Source organism: Mesoplodon bidens (genome assembly GCF_964165515.1).
Source record: "Mesoplodon bidens genome assembly, chromosome: 11".
In the NCBI taxonomy this organism is placed as follows: Eukaryota; Metazoa; Chordata; class Mammalia; order Artiodactyla; family Ziphiidae; genus Mesoplodon; species Mesoplodon bidens.
Genome location: NC_138167.1, coordinates 48,683,542 through 48,705,200, shown reverse-complemented (window position 1 = coordinate 48,705,200; position 21,659 = coordinate 48,683,542). Strand labels below are relative to the sequence as shown.

General features: G+C 37.4%; 1 protein-coding gene across 2 annotated transcripts in view; it reads right to left on the bottom strand.

Moving 5' to 3' along the window:
* Positions 1 to 2,985: 2,985 nt before the first annotated feature.
* RPAP3 (RNA polymerase II associated protein 3) overlaps positions 2,986 to 21,659 on the bottom strand; it is a 42,423-nt gene continuing 23,749 nt past the window's right edge. For both annotated transcript variants that reach the window (XM_081248033.1, XM_081248034.1), the window contains exons 10-17: positions 18,027 to 18,148; positions 16,629 to 16,699; positions 16,411 to 16,512; positions 11,275 to 11,513; positions 7,615 to 7,801; positions 6,765 to 6,862; positions 6,202 to 6,302; positions 2,986 to 3,611 (exon numbers count right to left, since the gene is read on the bottom strand). In XM_081248033.1, the coding sequence (XP_081104159.1) occupies positions 3,526 to 3,611; positions 6,202 to 6,302; positions 6,765 to 6,862; positions 7,615 to 7,801; positions 11,275 to 11,513; positions 16,411 to 16,512; positions 16,629 to 16,699; positions 18,027 to 18,148 (1,006 nt within the window). In that variant the 3' untranslated portion in view covers positions 2,986 to 3,525. The remainder of the gene's footprint in view (positions 3,612 to 6,201; positions 6,303 to 6,764; positions 6,863 to 7,614; positions 7,802 to 11,274; positions 11,514 to 16,410; positions 16,513 to 16,628; positions 16,700 to 18,026; positions 18,149 to 21,659) is intronic.

Genomic DNA, 21,659 nt, shown 5'->3' with positions numbered 1-21,659 from the left:
ACTACATCTGTGCAGATTAGCTGTAGCAAAATATCTGCAGTCAAAGCCAATCAGTAGCAGCCCCCCAAAAAAGGAAGGATTTGGTATGTGGTAAACTAAATTGATAGCTTCTTTGTGAGTTGGTTTCAACATCACTGAATCTTACTAAGGAGAAACTGTTTTCCTAGAGCCAGGATTACTGAGGGTCCTACATTAAATAACCACAGTGAGAGAAGAAATGCACTAACTCTAACCTAACCTAAGAAGAAAGGTGGTAATAATCTAGACTGATCCATCAATAAACGTTAACTGAGTCTCTGTCATGGACAAGGCCAATGTTAGCACTAAGAACACACATGACAGTGTCACGACCATCAAGGAGCTTCAAATCTAGTATGGAGTCAGGATGCGCGCAAATGAAAAATTAACAAATAAAAACAAATGAAAGGAGGGACTTCCCTGGTGGCACAGTGGTTAGGAATCCACCTGCCAGTGGAGGGGACACAGGTTCAATCCCTGGTCCGGGAAGATCCCACATGCCGTGGAGCAACTAAAGCCTGTGCGCCGCAACTACTGAGCCTGCGCTCTAGAGCCCACGAGCCACAACTACTGAGCCCGTGTGCCATAACTACTGAAGCCCACACACCTATAGCCCATGCTCCGCAACAAGAGAAGCCATTACAATGAGAAGACTGCGCACCGCAACGAAGAGTAGCCCCCACTCACCGCAACTAGAGAAAGCCTGTGCACAGCAACGAAGACCCAACGCAGCCAAAGATAAATAAAAAAATAAAACTAAAAAAAATAATAAAACAAACGAAAGGAGACTGTAGCCAATCAAATTCAAACTCAATCCAATACAACAGCCTTGATAGTGTATGGAATTGCCTACAACCCCCAGGGCAAGTCAAGGGGCTCATGACATGTTACATGACCTTCATCTATGCTGATCCCTCTGCCAGGACCCTTTCCCTCCCATCGTGCACCTGGACCATCGTTCTCATATCTCAAGTCTCATAACAAACACTGCCTCCTCCTTCCCTGTGCCACCCAGTCTGACTCAGAGCTGCACCCTCTGTGCTCCCCCAGTGCCCTTTCCAAACTATCAGGGCACTCATGACACTGTACTGTAACTGCTGGTTTATCTGACTCCCCAGCTACACTGCGAGCTACTGGAGGGCAGAAATTGGGCCTGTGTTTTCCCCAGTGCTTAGTCACCTACGAGCACATTATAGACACTCAAGAAATGTTTGAATAGACATGAATGAATGCCACCACGCCCTGTGGATTCTCCCTCCTTAAGATATCTTAAACTCAACCTGTCTTCCATCCCTTTGCACCAGTCAGTATAGTATAGAATGGTGGTTGGGCAAGTAGCCTTTGGATACAGACTACCTGTTACCAGGTGACCATAGGCAAGTTACATAACCTATATATGCCTCAATTTCCTTATCTGTAAAGTGGAGATAACAGAACCTACCTCCTAGGTTTGTTGAGGATTTAAAATGAAAAAAGACATAAAGCCACTAATGTCAGGCAAATAGGCAGTACTTCATGCTACCCATTATTATTAGTTCAAATGTTATTTATCTCCTGCATTCTTGTATTCTTCAATTGGTCTCCCTATTTCTAGCCACACCATTCACCAATCCACCGCTCATCACTGCTACCAGAATGATCTTAAAACTCAAACCACATGTCACTCTCTTCCTTAAAACCTTGAGTGGTTCCCCATCACTTTCAGAAAACCAGCTTCTCTGTCACTGCATGGAAGGCCCTTCATGCCCCGGTTCCCACCCCCTCAGCCACCTCCCCACAGCCAAGCCCCCACAAGCATCCTCCTGCCTACCACCTGCAAAACCCCTGCAAAATCACCGTCTTATTAATGACTTAAGAAAAATTCAAGTCATTCAAAATGCATTATTATTATGTATAAGCTATACTTTATGACTAAATTTCACTGCCTGTTTATATATCATAAGACTATACATTTAGCAACATATAACATTAATAAACTCCAAGCATGTTGTAAAACATTGAGCTATACAAATTATGATCATCTTAATAAGTTATACCATGAACTGGGGAAATTATCTTTTTAAACAGATTAATTATTCCTCAAGTAATTGTAGGCATAATAATATGTATGCTGCAACAAAAATAAAGTCTTAAATTTGACTGTCTTATTGATGCTAACAGCTATATAGGATGGTGACCTAGTATTTTTTTAACATGACAGCCTCTAAAATTAAATTGATTTTAGCAATATTTACAGGATGCCCAAAATTTGCTAAGTTGCTACTTTGAACATTTACTAAAATTGATTCCTACCATCAATTCAATTAAATTTTATATTCAATTAAATTTACCAAGTGGGAACCTAACTATGTGCAAAGGACTGGGCCAAGGACCATGCAGAACAAGGATATGTAGAACACTAGCCTGGATTTCAAAAGCTCACAGACAACACACTCACATGAACCACGTACACACAAGCTATACACTAATTACTACCTTAAACATTCCTAGTTTTTAAACTTTTACACCTTGCTTTAGATTATTTGCATTCAGTTGACATATAACATGGATATCATGAGGAAAAAAAGCTGTAGCACTGAAATTTAAGTATTCTGTGACCTCCAAGTAACCTATTTAAAAAGTCTAACTGAAAGTCTCCTTTCAACATAAATACTAAAAATACACATCCTGCAACTAAGCAATTTTATGTTAGTGAACTGGCACAATGGTACGAAAACATTTTATAATGAGACAATCTGATATCTACCTAACTCCCTCTATATAACTTTATTCATATGCTAAGGAAGCAACCTTGTCATGTGGTTACAAAAACTCATGAAAATATTTTTTAAAATGTAACACTTATGGGGCACTGAAGAATGTATCTAACCTTAACACTTAAAATGACTTATAGGATTTCCCTGGTGGCACAGGGGTTAAGAATCCACCTGCCAATGCAGGGTACACGGGTTCGAGCCCTGGCCCGGGAAGATCCCACATGCCGCGGAGCAACTAAGCCCGTGCGCCACAACTACTGAGCCTACGCTCTAGAGCCCGCGAGCCACAACTACTGAGCCTGTGTGCCACAACTACTGAAGCCTGCGCACCTAGAGCCCGTGCTCCACAACAAGAGAAGCCACCGTAACGAGAAGCCCGTGCGCTGCAACGAAGAGTAGCCCCCGCTCGCCACAACTAGAGAAGCCCAAACGCAGCGACAAAATCCCAACGCAGCCAGATAAAAATAAAAAAAAATTTTTTAATAAAAATAATAAAATAAAATGACATAAAACACCAATCTTTACAAGTATACCTCATTATTTATATCTTTATTTTCAGAAAAAAACTTATAAATAGTTCATTTAAGTATATTTCTCACTAGTTAAATCACAATTCACTTTATATTTAGTTAGCTTACGTCCAAAAACGTCCTGTATGATATCATTTTCTTAAAAAGCAAAACATTTTATTTTCAGTAGAAAAAAATTTACATATGAAATCCAAAGGCAATAATTTCAGTAAAAATGGAAATCAACCACCATATCTTTTCTTGAGTTCTTCAACAGAATTATCACTCAATCCTGATTTGTCTATGTGATTGAATAATACACGTGCAACTGAAAAAGAAAAAAAATTCATTTTAATCTCCATTTTTAAAAAGTAAAGCAAAAATTAAAGGTAAAAGTAAACAAAAATTAAATATTTTTTACATTATAAAGCAATCATTAGGATTATTTATAAATTCTAATTCAGATATTTAAAAAGCCAACCTGAGAACAGAAAATTATACAACAGTCCAATGATGTTTCTTAGCAGAATATTTTGCTTTGGCAGTAAAAAATTTCCGCTACATCCTCAATGACATTAACTTTGCAGATGAAACATAATTCATTCTGTACTACCTTAAAGATTTTTGACCTGTGTAACAAGTATACTTTTACTTATTTAATATTCCAATTAACTTTTTCAAAACTTAAATCATTTTAAAAGAAAAATTTATATCACTACTATAAATTAAAAATTAGCAATAACATTCACAAGAATGTTTGATGGGCAAGCTGTACATTTTTATAATTACAATTAAAAGTTAAAAAAGATTTGCTTATGAGTCATTTAAAATCTTTATCTTTCATACTACTGAAATGGGTGGTCTACACTCAACACTATGGAAAACGCTATTAGAGTTCATACATTCCTCAACATTAAAACTAGCTAACAGTTTTTAATAATAATGACAATAAAAAAGACAACAACAGCTACTATTTATTGAATATTAAGTTACATGCCAGGAACCACTGTAAGTGCTTCCCATGTTTAACTTAGCGGACAGTGGTGACCCCGCCAAGACAGTACTGTTGGTAGGCCAGTCTGAAGGACCAACTCACATTCTTTGAGCACCCTTCAAGTTATCACATCATAGTGGAAAGAAATCCATTCACTCATGCACTTATACTAAGAGGTTATTAGGTACTAAGCACTGTTCTACACGCTGAGGCCTAAAGAACAAGGTAGACAAAGTTCCTGCTGTCATGGAGCTTCCATTCTATTAGGGAGAGAGAAATAATAAACAAATACTTAAAATACTGTCAGCTCGTTCTGTATTATGAAGAAAAACAAAGCGAGGTAAGATGACAGAGGGTGATGAGGAAAGGGAGGCAGGCAGTTATTGTGAGTAGGCCGGTGAGGAAAGGTGTCTCTGAGGAGGTGACTACTAGGTGGAAACTGAATGAAGTGAGGAAGAGGCAGGGGAGGGAGGATAGTCTAGGCTGAGGGGGAACAGTCAAACACAAAGACCCTGAGGCTATAAGAAGTTTGGCAATTTGGTATATTAAAAAGACACCAAGTCAGTGCGGTGGGGCAGAATGACTAAAAAAAGTGATAAAAAATGAGGTCAGAATAGTAATAGGAAACAGTAATACTTTCAGGGAATTTCAGGGACTGTTTCTGATTAAAGATTAAGCAGAAACTTCTTTTGGTTTACCCCTATTAGGAATCTCTCTAAATTACATGTCCATTTCCCTAAGTTCAACATACAGAGTATTTTTCTGAGTGATTCAGATTCAATGTCACTGCTACATACATAAAGAAGAAACAGAAAAGGAGCCCAAGGTATGTTTAGTCCAGAAAGTATCTGAAAATCATAGTTTTTGCTATTTCTAAAACTAAAAAACTGGTACTCCTGCATTCTAATGATTTTTCTCTTTTTCCTAAAACTACAGTATAGCCTTAGAACTCCAAGTACAATTGACCCTTGAAAAACACGGGTTTCAACTGCACAGATCCACTTAAAGGCGGATATTTTTCAATAGTAAATACTACAATACTACATGATCCACGGTTGGCTGAATCTGTGAATGAGGAACCTCAGATACTGTGGACCGACTATAAAATTGTAGGTGGATTTTCAACTGTTTGGAGGGTTGGCGCCCCTAACTCCCATGTTGTTCAAGGGTCAATTGTAATTGAAGTTTCTCCATAGTTTGATTTTACTTAAATTAGGGTTCTCCAAAACTGACACTTTATGCCAAAAACTGAGATGTAGAAATAAACAAGGGATCCAACTCTTCAGGCTCATCACCTGCCTCTTTTTACCCTCTAACTCTACAATCCAGCCGCACTGCACTCCTTTTAATTTTCTAAGCTCAGTTTGCTCTCTCCTGCCTCAAAACCTCTGCACATTCCCACCTTCTTCATCTGACTCCTGCACTTTTTTGAGAATTCAGCTTAAATCAAAGAAACTCAAGGAAATTAGCTCAAAAAATGGGTGAGAACTCCCATGCACCCACGCCCAGTTGCAAGCTCCTGTGGCAGGAACCCTGCACGAGTTCCATCATGCCAGCAGCTCAACCATGACGCTGTCACTGCGTTTTCAAGTAGAAGAGCCCAGAACACCTCGGTTTAACTCCTGGGTCTGGCTTCCTAGCTATGGAATCTTGGTCAAGTTCCTTACCTGTGTATGCTTCAGTTTCCTCCTTTGTAAAACCAAAATGATAATCATACCTACACCTCACAAAGTTGTTGTCGGGATCAAAAAATTTAACTTTACTTAATTTAATAGTAATTCAATTTAATTAGCTTAATTGTAATTAATTTAATTGTATGTACCTTGTACATAATTGACATTCAATAAATATTTGCTACCATTTGTTGAATAAAGGGACACACAAGAATAAAGAGATATGAAAAAGCTTTCTTCACAGAACTCACTTTTCTTCTCAGGTTCTGACATAAACATCACTGCCATATCAAACCTTCTTAGTTCAGAAAGTCTTTGTAAGATTTCAAAGATGAGTGATGGCTTTTCTTTCCTGAAATAATCCAAATAAACAAATTATCAATTAAAAGCAGCTCATTCAGTCTGCTTACTAAAATAATATTTCTAATTATATATAAATAAGGTCTTCATGTATCATTTTTCCCTGCATACTGTCTATATTTTAAGTGCCCAAATGAATTTTATCAAGTCAACTGAAAAAATTGTAATATTCTTAAATGTGAGGCACAGCACAGACGTTATTAATCTGCTATAATATTTGTCACTTCCATACCCTACCTTTCTCTAAAAAAAATTTTAAGTCATTTTTCCTCCTAATCATTTCCTATTTCATTGTTTGTACTTGTCATCTCTTTACAACTTCTGCAACAGCTAAATTTACAAGAGAGCTAATTTTGCTATACAAAAGGTAATATGACATCAAAAAGAATGAATTTCCCAAATCACTAGAAACAGCTGAGCATTACAACATGAAAGCATAACTAAACTTACTTACTCAATGTAAAAGTCATGCAGAATTTTAATGATATGGTTGAATACATCTGGATCTAGATTTTTCTGAAACAGCTTGGGATACAAGGATGGTTCAATTTGCTTGGGAAAAATATAAGGTGTTAGAAAATTAAATTATGGCAACATTCCCAATCACAAATTATTTATATAATAATTGCTTAGTTCAACATAGTAAAAAATAACTATTATGCATTAGTATTCAATGAATAATAATGGAGTCACACTGAAATGTAACTATGATAGAAGAATGAAAGTTAGAGGAACTATAAAATAATCACTCTGTTCAAGACAGAGAAAAATCTCATGGAGAGATGTGTACTACCCAACAGAAACAGGAAATGAAAGAGAGCTCTCAAGGGCCAATAAAAAGAATTAGAGAGTTTAAAAAATAGAACTACTTGAAAAAGACAATGCTAAAAATCCATTATTTGGTAAATTTCATGAGTTAATTCTTTTTCTTGAGCAAAAAAAGCTCATTTTCAGGAGACTGATGGCCTAAATATTGCAAGCATTGCTTGGCACACAGAAGGCACTCAATGTATTTTAGCTTCTTTCCTCATCTTGAAGGATGAAGAATTAAGTTTAAGTCATGATGTAGGAAATTAGATTAAGTTATTTTAGAAAACAAAATTTAACACAGAACCTTTTTCAGAGGTTCACTGGTTGCAAATATTTAAAATGGTCTGACCAGGCAAGGGATATGTATCAGGCAAGGGATAAGAGCATTTTCAACAATCATATTATAAGCAAATATAGTACTATTATTATATAGTGACCAAAGAAGTTCTTTGGCCTCTAACTTACAGGAGAACTACCAGCTTCCTCCCTCTTACCTTCAAATATTGATACAACATATCTGGAGAATTTTTCAGTTGTCTGAAATCAGATTCAAGCTGAAATGAGTTTGCAGGAACTGGAGGAAGAGCAGTCCTGATAAACTGAGCAGATGTTTTGTCCACCTCTACAGAAATCTTCTCACTGAAAGGCTGACATACATCCTTTTTCAAATTGACTTCAGGTCTGAAATATTTCAGAAGCATCAAACAATTAGAAAAGAACCACAGGGCTTCCCTGGTGGCGCCGTAGTTAAGAATCTGCCTGCCAATGCAGGGGACACAGGTTTGATCCCTGGCCCGGGAAGATCCCACATGCCGCGGAGCAACTAAGCCCACGCGCCACAACTACTGAGCCTGCACTCTAGAGCCTGTGAGCCACAACTACTGAGCCCACGTGCCACAACTACTGGAGCCCACGGGCCTAGAGCCCATGCTCTGTAACAAGAGAAGCCGCCACAATGAGAAGCCCATGCACTGCAACAAAGAGTAGCCCCCGCTCACCGCAACTAGAGAAAGCCCACAAGCAGCAATGAAGACCCAAGGCAGCCAAAAATAAATAAATAATAATAATAAAAAAGAAAAACAAAGAGAAGAACCACAAATAGTCAAAGCTTATATAAGGAAACATCAACAGAGATTTTTTAATTTCTGACTTTATTAATACTGTATTATCTATTTATATTCTGCCAGTAGTAAATTCTTTCAGCTGATAATATATGTATACTTTTGGCAAGACAGATTATACTTGTGCAAATTTTCAGATGCTGGTTACGTAATGACTATTCTCATGAGCTGGGCTAATAGCCTGGCCACCTTTTGACGAAACATTTCTATACACTGAATTATTATATCACATATACTCACAAGTCAACCTTTCACTCTGAATTATGTGAATTACCACAGTTTCAAGAAGGATTCCAAGAAGGAAGAAATGCTTCCTCCTTTAAAAAAAAAAAAAAAAAACCTGCCTGCTTAAAGTTTTCCCACAATGTATAATATCACTCTAAACAGAACTACTAAAGTTCAAAATTTAAAACAAAAAAAACTTTTAATAGGACTGTTGAGTAGCAATGCAAAAATATATGAATAAAATTTCAACACCCCAAAGTAAACTACTAATCTATGTCTTTTATATTCTTATCATTAAGAAAATGCATGACTTTTTGAAAAATTCCGAACAAAATTTAAAGAGCCCATGAATATCTTAAATATTAATGGCTAGAATAATGATAATGCCTAAATTCTACATTGTTTATGAAGCTTCCCTATAAAAAATTTAAAAACCTGAATTACAAAGTGAAACATATTTACTGAAGTTCTAGAAAAGAAAATGCACAAAATCAATTTGTTCAAGATACTTTCATCACTGTTTGAAGATGACATGATGCTATACATAGAAAATCCTAAAAATGCTACCAGAAATCTACTAGAGCTCATCAATTAATTCAGTAAAGTTGCAGGATACAAAATTAATACACAGAAATCTCCTGCATTCCTATATACTAACAACGAAAGATCTGACAGTGAAATTAAGGAAACACTCCCATTTACCATTGTATCAAAAAGAATAAAATACCTAGGAATAAACCTACCTAATGAGACAAAAGACCTCTACTGTGAAAACTATAAGATGCTGATGAAAGAAATCAGAGATGACACAGATGGAAGGATATACCATGTTCTTGGATTGGAAAAATCAATACTGTCAAAATGACTATACTACCCAAGGCAATCTACAGATTTAATGCAATCCCTATCAAATTACCAATGGCATTTTTCACAGAACTAGAGCAAAAATTTTTTTAATTTATATGGAAACACAAAAGACCCTGAAGAGCCAAAGCAATCTTGAGAAAGAAAAACAGAGCTGGAGGAATCAGACTCCCTGACTTCAGACTATACTACAAAGCTAGAGTAATCAAAACAGTACAGTACTGGCACAAAATCAGAAATATAGATCAATAAAATAGGCTAGGAAGCCCAGAAATAAACTCACAACACACCTACAGTCAACTATCTACAACAAAGGACGCAAGGCTATACAATGGAGAAAAGACAGTCTCTTCAATAAATGGTACTGGGAAAACTGGACAGCTACATGTAGGAAAATAAAATTAGAACATTCTCTAATACCACACACAAAAATAAACTCAAAATGGATCAAAGAACTAAATGTAAGGCTGTACACTATAAAACTCTTAGAGGAAAACACAGGCAGAACACTCTTTGACATAAACTGCAGTAATATCTTTTCTGATCCACCTCCTAGAATAATGAAAATAAAAACAAAAATAAACAAATGGGACCTAATTAAACTTAAAAGTTTCTGCACAGCAAAGGAAAGTATCAACAAAACAAAAAGAACCCACAGAATGGGAGAAAATATTTGCAACTGAAGCAAATGACAAGGGATTAATCTCTAAAATATACAAACAGCTCATGCAGCTCTATGTCTAAAAAACAAACAACCCAATCAAAAAATGGGCAGAAGATCTAAACAGACATTTCTCCAAAGATGACATACAGATGGCCAAAATGCACATGAAAAGATGGTCAACATCACTAATTATCAGAGAAATGCAAATCAAAACTACAGTGAGATATCACCGCACACCAGTCAGAATGGCCATCATCAAAAAATCTACAAACAATAAGTACTGGAGAGGGTGTGGAGAAAAGGGAACCCTCCTACACTGTTGATGGGAATGTAAATTGGTACAACTGCTATGGAGAACAGTATGGAGGTTCCTTAAAAAACTTAAAACAGAACTACCATATGATCCAGCAATCCCATTCCTGGGCATATATCCAGAGAAAATGATAATCTGAAAGGATACATGCACCCCAATGTTCACTGCAGCACTATTTACAACAGTCAAGACATGGAAGCAAACTAAATGTCCATCGAAAGAGGAATGGGTAAATAATATGTGGTACATACACACAATGGAATATTACTAAGCCATAAGAAATAATGAAATAATGCCATTTACAGCAACATGGATGGACCCAGAGATTATCATACTAAGTGAAGTAAGTCAAAGACAAATATCATATGATACCACTCATATGTGGAATCTAATTTTTTTTAAAAAGATACAAATGAACTTATTTATAAAACAGAAACAGACTTACAGATATTGAAAACAAACTTATCATTACCAGAGGGGAAACATGGGGCGGGAGGGATAAATCAGGAGCTTGAGATGAACATACAAAAACTACTATATGTAAGATCAATAAGCAACAAGGACCTACTGTATAGCACAGGGAACTCTACTCAATATTCTGTTATAATCTATATTGAGAAAGAATCTAAAAAAGAATGAATATATGTATATGTGTAACTGAATCACTTTGCTATATACCTGAAACTAACACAACATTGTAAATCTACTACACTCCAATAAAATTAAAATATTTTTTTAAAAAAAGATACTTTCTCTTATTTCTAAAGTCCTCGGTGTGGTAAAGGAATAGTGATCATTCCTTCAGCAAAACCTCTCTTACAGTTAAAAGAAAAACTACAGTGTAAAGTTGGATAGTTCAAAAAACTATGTGGATGAGTACAAACCAGAAGTCTCATCAGCAATATCAATTTTCTAGTGGGATTACTACCATTCTAGATGACTATCAAATAAAAGTATTTCTACTCACTGCAGAGCTGAAGTATCACTGATTTCTTCTATTTTCAATACTTTTGCTTTTGGGATATCACTTGTGGGCAAAAGGTCATCTTGGCTTGAGTTCTTCTTACTTGTGCCAGTGGTTGCTGTTACCTTTGCTGGATTAATAGGATTATGCTCTGGAGCAGCAGCAGTAGTAGTGCTATCTGGCACATCAACAGTCTGTATCAAATTACCAGTTTCTTCAATAATAAGCTTCTTGAGTGGTTTCTAAAACAATTAAAATCAATTCTTTGCATCAACATACAAAGGTTTCCTATTTTAGGGACACAAATTTAAAAGCTTACAGTGTTTTTACAGCCAATATCCGAGTTGTAAGTAAATTCAATTTGGAGTCATACTGCCAGACTACTACCATATGTAGGTCTAAATGGGGGAAAGAAGATGCATATATAAATAATTACAAGGCAATGGAACATGCACTATAAAAGGTACAGGTACAGGGCTTCCCTAGTGGCGCAGTGGTTGAGAGTCCACCTGTCAATGCAGTGGACACGGGTTCGTGCCCCAGTCCGGGAAGATCCCACATGCCGTGGAGCGGCTGGGCCCGTGAGCCATGGCCGCTGAGCCTGCGCGTCCGGAGCCTGTGCTCCGCAACGGGAGAGGCCACAACAGTGAGAGGCCTGCATACCGCAAAAAAAAAAGAAAAAAAGGTACAGGTACAAAGTGCTAAAAGAACAGAGGAAGGAAGATAAAAATTGACATCGGGGGGCTTCACAGAAAAAGTACCCAGGAATGGCAGTGTTGAAGGGTATGGCATGGTCAGTGGAAAGGTGAGAAGTCCAGTAGGGCTGGTGCAAGGGGAGGAGAGGTGGAGATAAAGCCTGAAGGGCTCCTTAAAGGCAGCTTATAAAGGGACTTGTGTGCTGTATCAAGGAGTTTGAAGTTTATCCTAGAGGCAACAAAGCTAAGAAAAAAATATGACCAAGTGACATCAGTATTGTGGGCTGAAGGCAAGTAGAACATGGCCAGGCAATAACCTGCATTCTGTATGAAAGAAAAGATCCTGCATGCCGCAACGAACATCCTGCAACTAAGATCTGATGCAGCCAAATAAGTAAATAAATAAATATTTTAAAAAACAAAAACAAAAACCTAACTGCATCCTCTAACTGCTGGATAAAACCAGCCTAGAATTAAAGATGTGCCAAATAATTTACACAAAGTTGTTAAGTACTTGACCACAATAATGGTTTTTAATTTATTAAAATAAATAGCATTCACTATTTATTTCAATCATAACAGGTGGCAAACATTTTAAACTTCTTCCTAAGTTTACATGTAATACTCTTTGCTTTTTAATAAAAGACGTTCTTCAGTATACTCTAAGTTTTCATTCCAACTGTAGAGTTGAATTTTAAATCAGAAAGCTGTAAATATAAAAACTTTTGACATATATACTAAACTCAGTGTTAAAACCAGGCATTCCATTAGTATAACTAAGAAAAGACCTACTGGTTAACAACTGACTGTTACTAGATGAATGCACATAAATAAAAAAGCTATTAAAAGTCTGTTAACAGAATCCTGTTAGTGGTTCTATCTTTAAGGATAATCATGTTCATCTAAGGCCTTTGCTTTGCTGATAACTATCAACACCAATAGTTTTCTATCAAGATATTGATCAAGAATGGATATGTGTTAGTGTTAAAAAACAGTGTTAAAGAACAGACTATAAAAAAATAGACTATAACTACTGAATTGTATCAATGCAGTTCCATTTAAAACCAAATCCTTTCATTGACAACAGAGGTGCAAACATGATCCTAGTTAATGAATTTCTTTCCTAACAGATGATCTCTTTCAGGGTAGACCAGTGGCTACTGAGAGCTGCTCAATGCTACTGATGGCTGGGAGGGATGAGGGGATGACAGTATGCTAGTAACAGGAGTGAAACACAAAAGGTACCACTACAGTTGAAAGATGTAAGAAAATATGAAAGGATCAATTCATCTCTTTTTAAATTAAGATTTAGAAGCATACATTTTATTTAACTCTATATTATACCATTTCAAGAAAAAGAAAAGAGAAATAAGAATAAACAGAGGGATTCCCTGGTGGTGCAGTGGTTAAGAATCCGCCTGCCAATGCAGGGGACATGGGTTTGAGCCCTGGTTCGGGAAGATCCCACATGCCGCAGAGCAACTAAGCCCATGCGCCACAACTACTGAGCCTGCACTCTAGAGCCCACGAGCCACAACTACTGAGCCCACGAGTGGCAACTACTGAAACCCACGCGCCTAGAGCTGGTGCTCCACAACAAGAGAAGCCACGGCAATGAGGCACCCACGCACCGCAATGAAGAGTAGCCCCCGCTTGCCGCAACTAGAGAAAGCCTGTGTGCAGCAACAAAGACCCAACACAGCCAAAAACAAATAAATAAATAAATAAAATATTTTTTTAAAAAAAGAATAAACAGAAAAGGAGAAAGAGACAAAGGACCAAGCATGAAATTTTGATATGGGAAAACAGGAAAACGAAAAAAATAAAATATTTTAGTGGAGACCAAGAGATCAGGACAAACTCTCATTTACTACCATCCTACCTAGGAACCCCAGGCCCAGCTGACCTACATTACTGCTCTCCTACAGTCTCTCTAGAGAAGATATATTAACCGTACTCCCCGCTGCACACCCTCAAGCACAGGACACCCCAACCGAGCCTCTCGCTTGAATAAAGTAACCCCAGGACTCTTTTTTCTCCACCTCCTGGGCCTTCCTTTCTTTCCTGACCACCTTCCTCAGTGTCCAGGTGGCCTCACACATATATGACTGAAAAGGAAATTAACATGTGTTTTACGTGAAACTGCCTTAGCATTATTGGACATTATTTCCTTTGATCTCAACTAACCTGTGAGTTATTCTCAACTTAAGTTTAAAGCTTATGAAATGGGGCTCAAATCAACTCAAAAGCATCATACCAAACTGCACCTACTATTTTTTAAATAATGCCCACTTTTTTAAATGGAGACCTATTACAAAAATAAATAGCAATTATTTCCCCTTCCCACTAGGATAACGATTTTGTTTCTGTTGGATCAGTTACAAAATGGTTTACCCTAGATCTCTCAATTCATGAAGGTGTTCTGTTTTGAGATCCAGCCACAAAAGATTCAAATTTATGTTGCATTTTCACAACTATTAACATAAACTGATTTTTAAACTGAGGGAGAAGAGAACCCAACAGATTTATAAAAGCTGTTTAGGGTATACTGGCCATGGGACATTCTTCCATACACAGATATCTGATTTACCACATGGTAATGTCTTTATAATTATGGACAGCAAAAGTCTGACAAAGGCTTTGTTTTTAACTTTTGAATTAACTTCTGTGACAAAGTTTTACAAAGAGATAAAAGTTTAAATCACATTGGATTAAACATTTAATCACCTTTATTGTTAAGAATAGAATAATAGCAAGTGAATATGATGTATGAAAATGAACATGATGTATGAAAATGTATGAAAGCAACTAAGATTTATGCCTGGCACATGAAACAATTATTATCTCAGAAAATTCAAGAATAAAGTCAAAATAAGAACCCAAGAAAAATATTAAACACAGAATTCCTCTATCTGTTATTAACTTGAACTATGAACTTGACAAAACACAAACTTTCTTTGCCTCACCTTCTTCCTTTGTAAAAGGAGGATAAAAATATCTGCTCCGACTTCCTTGTAAAATTGTTATTTCTCTCAAAGCATCATCCATGCATAACAGTTACTTCTAGGGTGCAGGGAGATCATGATCAGTGAGGGGCACAGAGGGAGATTTTTGGAGGCTGATACCTTTCAATTTTTTGACCTGGTTGGTGGTTTCATAGGTGTTCACTTTATTCTTTAAATCTTAATTTGTTCTGTGTACTTTTCTATATGCATTTTATCTTTCATAATTTCTATATATAATACCATGTAAATGTGAGAAGTTACCATAGAGTCACACACACACTATATATATATATAAACAAAACAAACCACTGAATTTTACCAGCTACTCTTTCTGTTCCAGTATTGCAGGAAAAAACTGGCTTTGTTGGATTTAATGAAAAACAGTATGGTATACCAAAAACAATGTGCAGTGTATATTCTTAAGAATAATTCTGCTTATACAGGCAATACCTTGGAGATATTGCAGGTTCAGTTACAGACCACCACAATAAAGTGAATATTGCAATAAAGCAAGTCACATAAATCCTTTGGTTTCTCAATGCATATAAAAGTTATGTTTACACTATACTGTACTCTTTTAAGTGTGTAAATAGCATTATGTCTTTAAAAAATGTACATACCTTAATTAAAAAATACTTTATTGCAAAAAAAATGCTAACCATCATCTGAGCCTTCAGCAAGTCTTTTTGCAATAGTAACAAAGATCACTGATCACAGATCACCATAACAAATATGATAGTAATGAAAAAGTTTGAAATATTGCAAAAATTACCAAAATGTGACACAAAGACATGAAGTAAGAAAATGCTATTGGAAAAATGGCGATGATAGACTTGCTCAGCACAGGGTTGCCACAAACCTTCAATTTGTAAAAAACGCAGTATCTGCAAAGTGCAATAAAAACAAGGTATGCCTGTACTAGATTTTTGCCAAAGTGCTAACTTTAGATCAAACCCCACAGAAGATGAAAGACTACTGTAATAAAATCCCAATCTCAAATAACAGTAATAGAAGTAAAAATATTTAATTACAAAATGTAAAACTGCTCCAGATTCCTTTAAAGCCAGAAAATATGTAGAAATATTTAGTGTTAAATTAAAAGTCGCTTTAAAAAGTTACCCCAGAACTTTAAACAGCTCAATTTTCCCCAATTTGATTATGTCAATATTCCTAAGAAGTATTTTTTAAAGATTCTAAAAATGGCTCTTGGAAGAGATTTCAACATTTCTTTTCAGAGTCTACTAATTCAACATTTGTTTTCAGCTCTTATTAATAGAACACTGATATTTAAATAGCAAGGGAAAAAATTAAAGGGCTTTACTTTTCAGAGTCTACTAATTTCTTTTCAGAGGCTACTAATTCAACATTTGTTTTCAGCTCTTATTAATAGAACACTGATATTTAAATAGCAAGGGAAAAAATTAAAGGGCTTTACTTACCGTTGATCCAAGATGAGGTGGATTATCAATGGGTTTTATCACGTTTTGCCTTTGAGTAGAATCAAGAAAGACATCATCCCAGTGTCCTTTCTCAATTAATTCCTTGAAAATAAATTTGTAATCATGACTATCAAAATATTCTCAACTTAAGCATGCAACAAATAAATGTGTTTATGCTTCAGAAAATAAGACCATATTTTGGTGGAAAGGATGCATACCTTTTTAATTTTGGAAAGTTCAGTCACTGCCTGCTTATTTCCAGGTTCCAGAAGTAAAACAGTTTCAAAATCTGAAATGAATTTTTAAGAAATATAATAAATTAGTGAAAATACTTTATGGAGTTCAAGAAATTATATATTTAGTTAGTAACCCCACATTTATCTCAAGAAGTTTTACTCAGGATGCTAGGAAACTGGTGAGCAATAATAAGAACTAACATTTACCAACTGCTATTCTAGTTGCTTTATATGAATTCTCATGTAACCATGACTACAACTCCACTTTACAGTGAAACAACTGAGGCCTTGATCTAGAGGTCATCTAACTTACCAAAACTCACACTGTTGACAAATGACAGGGTAATCACCAAACATAAGACAGAATCTAAGAGAATCCCAGAAAATGGAATATTATTAAGCCTTAAAAAAGAATCAAAGTCTGACATACGGTACAACATGGATGAGCCTTAGAGACATGCTAAGTGAAATAAGCCAGACACGAAAGGACAACTACTGTATGATTCTACTCACATGAGGTACTAGAATAGTCAAATTCAGAGACAGAAATTAGAATGTTGATTACCAGGGGCTGGAAGAAGGGGGAATGGAGAGTTATTGTCAAAAGGGTAGAATGTTCAGAATGTAATGATAAAAAAGTTCTGGAGATGTGTAATGGTGATGGTTGCACAACAATGTGAATGTACTCAATGCCACTGAACTGTACACTTAAAAATGGTTAAAACAGTAAATTTTATGTTATGTCTATTTTACCATAATAAAAAAATGCATGGGCTACAGCTGAAGCCAGACTTCAACTGCCAGATTTAAATGAACATTCAAAACACAAAGGCTGAAAAACAATTATATAAGTATTGATGTGTCAAGAAGTTAGAAAACCAGCAAAATAAGCCAAAAGACAGATGAAGGAAGGAAATAAAAAGCAGAACTATGTAAAACAGAAAACACACAAGAGAAGTAAGTTGGTTCTTCAAAATGACTAACAGAGTAAATACTTAAAAGATCATGAAAAAATAAGAATAACTAGTATCAAGAAAAAAAGCAGGGGCATCACTACAGTCTCATATTATCCTCTACCTCCTGGTTGCTGACTCCCTTTTCATTCTTGCTTTTCTTGCTTTTTTCCTTCTCACCTATAACTCGAATTTTTCATTAATTTTGGTCAGATTGTACTGTATGCTATTAAAAGATAACCAGGTCCACTGTGGAAGCTGAATTCCTTCAAATCTACAAATGTATTCATGATCTAAACTGTGAAAGAAAATGTACTTTTCTAAGTTCTGTATCCTTGAACCATGGGAAAGCTATGCAAATCTCTGCTTCTATAACAGGAGTGTCAACAGGAAGAGTGAGGGCCGGGTGTTATAAAAATAGTCTTACCTTGTTTGGCCTCATTGAGCTTTCCCAAAAATGTTCTTGCAGTTCCCCTTCTGGCAAAAGCTTTAGAATATGAGCCATCTAATAAAATGGCTTGTGTGCAGTCTTCTTCAGCCTCTTCATACCTATTAAACATGATAAAATGACCAAGTAGAAAAACGTAGCTTACAGAAAACTTCATATAAACTCAGTTTCTAATATAAAAATATACATATAATTTCAATTACCAGCTCCCAAATCTGTGTTTGAGGGAAAAGACTAATTTTTAAATTTTTTATTCTCACCAAATTTTGGAATCATCTGGTGAGGAGAGAGAAGGTATCAGATTAAGGGAAAGTCAGGAAAGAGTCTGCTGGAAGGATGAAATTAATGATGATAAATTATGAGTAGAATGAGTAGAACAGACAAAAGAACACCACTGCTGGCAGTGTACCTCCCCTCCAACTCTCAGTATGTACAGGTACTATATTAAAAATTATAACTGGCATTAAACCTCCAAACTTCATTAATATTTACCCACAGTACACATCACCTAAGGAAAACAGCACACACAGAACTTAAGATTCATTATATACGTCAAAGCGTATCATCTAATACTTTTCATATATTCTACTTTTCATAAATTCTACTCAGTCATGCAACCAGCAATTATTTCAGTCTGAGTACTGCTTTATGACAACAAAAAGCTAAGAAAGGCTAAAAAAAAAACCAAACAACAGAAAAAACTTGAGACCCTCGTATACATTAAAATGACATTAATGAATTATTGTGAATTCATTTGGCATAATAATGGTATTGTGGTTATGTATGAAACATCCTTTAGGGATGAAATATCATAATGTCTCTAATTTGCTTTACAATAATTCAGGGGGAAAAAACTGAAACAAATATGACAAAATAGGTATGGCTAGTGAACACTAGATGATTTGGTACATAGAGTTTATTATGAAAAGTTTCATATTAAAAAAGAATCTTCTGTGATCACATTCTTCCCAAGGCCTAAGTGAATACCATTCTACCTTCAAAACAAGACCTAGTGTGAAAAAGATTAAACACCTCTGAATTTTCACTTTTCAACAAGAGGAAGAACATGTTTGTGTGTGTTTGTGTCCATGCCCCAACCAGTATATTTTCTACTTGACTGATTATATCATTCTCCCATTCAAGATACTGCATGGTCCCCACATTTTTTACAATAAAGACTGCAGAGCACAAAGTCGGGGGCTTGCATGACGCTCCAGCCTTATCTCTGCCACTGCCCCTGCATATCAGCCATCATATGGACCACTTGTCCTTTCCAGAGGTACCATGGAGTTTCCCACTCCTGTGCCTCTGAACCTGCACAAGGACACTCGCCCTGTTTTTTCACCTCACTAATCACACTATCCCTTTAGATCTCGGTGCAGTTCAAACTCCTATTTGAAAGAGTTGCTCTTTTCCTTGCTCCTCATCTAGTCTATAACATCTGACAGCAGTCACCATGTAGCAGAGAAAACTTCTGATATTAACTGAATCTAAAAGACACACTAGAAAAAGATACAAATAAGAGTCACATAGGGAGACCTTCAAGCTGGCGGAAGAGTAAGACTTGGAGATCACCTTCCTCCCCACAAATATATCAGAAATACATCTACATGTGGAACAACCCCTACAGAACACCTACTGAACTCTGGCAGAAGACCTCAGATCTCCCAAAAGGCAAGAAACTCCCCACATACCTGGGTAGGGCAAAAGAAAAATGAAAAAACAGAGACAAAAGAATAGGGACGGAACCTGCACCTCTGGGAGGAAGCTGTGAAGGAGGAAAGGTTTCCACACACTAGGAAGACCCTTCACTGATGGAGACGGGGGTGGTGGAGGGGAAGCTTCGGAGCCACAGAGGAGAGCGCAGCCACAGGGGTGCGGAAGGCAAAGCAGAGAGATTCCCGCACAGAGGATCGGTGCCGACCAGCACTCACCAGCCCGAGAGGCTTGTCTGCTCACCCGCCGGGGCGGGTGGGGCTGGGAGCTGAGGCTCGGGCTTCGGTCGGATCGCAGGGAGAGGACTGGGGTTGGCTGCATGAACTCAGCCTGAGGGGCCAGTGCACCACGGCTAGATGGGAGGGAGTCCGGCAAAAAGTCTGGACCTGCCTAAAAGGCAAGAGACCATTGTTTCCGGGTGCATGAAGAAAGGGGATTCAGAGCACCGCCAAAACGAGCTCCAGAGATGGGCACGAGCTGTGGCTATCAGCATGGACCCCAGAGACGGGCATGAGATGCTAAGGCTGCTACTGCAGCCACCAAGAAGCCTGTGTGCGAGCACAGGTCACTATCCACACCTCCCCTCCCGAGAGCCTGTGCAGCCGCCACTGCCAGGGTCCCGTGATCCAGGGACAACTTTCCCAGGAGAACGCACAGCGAGCCTCAGGTTGTTGCAATGTCCTGCTGGCCTCTGCCGCCGCAGGCTCATCCCACATCCATACCCCTCCCTCCCCCCAGCCTGAGTGAGCCAGAGCCCCCTAATCAGCTGCTCCTTTAACCCCATCCTGTCTGAACTAAGAACAGACGGCCTCAGGTGACCTACAGACAGAGGTGGATCCAAATCCAAAGATGAATGCTGGTAGCTGTGCGAACAAAGAAGAGAAAGGGAAATCCCTCCCAGAAGCCTCAGGAGCAGTGGATTAAATCTCCACAATCAGCTTGATGTACCCTGCATCTGTGGAATACCTGAATAGACAACGAATCATCCCAAATTCAGGAGGTGGACTTTGGGAGCAACGATATATTTTTTTCCTTTTTCTCTTTTTGTGAGTGTGTATGTGTAAGCTTCTGTGTGTGATTTTGTCTGCATAGCTTTGCTTTTACCATTTGTCCTAGGGTTCTGTCTGTCCGTTAATTTTGGGGGGTTTTTTTGTATAGTTTTTAGCATTTGTTATCATTGGTAGATTTGTTTTTTGGTTTGGTTGCTCTTTTTTTTTTTTCTTTTCTTTTTTTATTACTTTCTAATTTTTTTATTTTAATAACTTTATTTTATTTTGTTTCTTTTTTTTCTCTTTCTTTTTTTCTCCCTTTTCTTCTGAGCCATGTGCCTGACAGGGTCTTGCTGCTCCAGCCAGGTGTCAGGCCTGTGCCTCTGAGGTGGGAGAGCCAAGTTCAGGACATTGGTCCACCAGAGACCTCTCAGATCCACGTAATATCAAATGGCGAAAGCTCTCCCAGGGATCTCCATCTCAACGCTAAGACCCAGCTCCACTCAACGCACAGCAAGCTACAGTGCTGGACACCCTATGCCAAACAACTAGCAAGATAGGAATACAACCCCACCCATTAGCAGAGAGGCTGCCTAAAATCATAATAAGGTCACAAACACCCCAAAACACACCACCGGACACGGACCTGCCAACCAGAAAGACAAGATCCAGCCTCATCCACCAGAACACAGGCACCAGTCCCCTCCACCAGGAACCCTACACAACCCACTGAACCAATGTTAGCCACTTCGGGAAGACACCAAAAACAATAGGAACTACAAACCTGCAGTCTGCGAAAAGGAGACCCCAAACACAGTAAGTTAAGCAAAACGAGAAGATGGAGAAACACACCAGCAGATGAAAGAGCAAGATAAAAACCCAACAGACCAAACAACTGAAGAGGAAA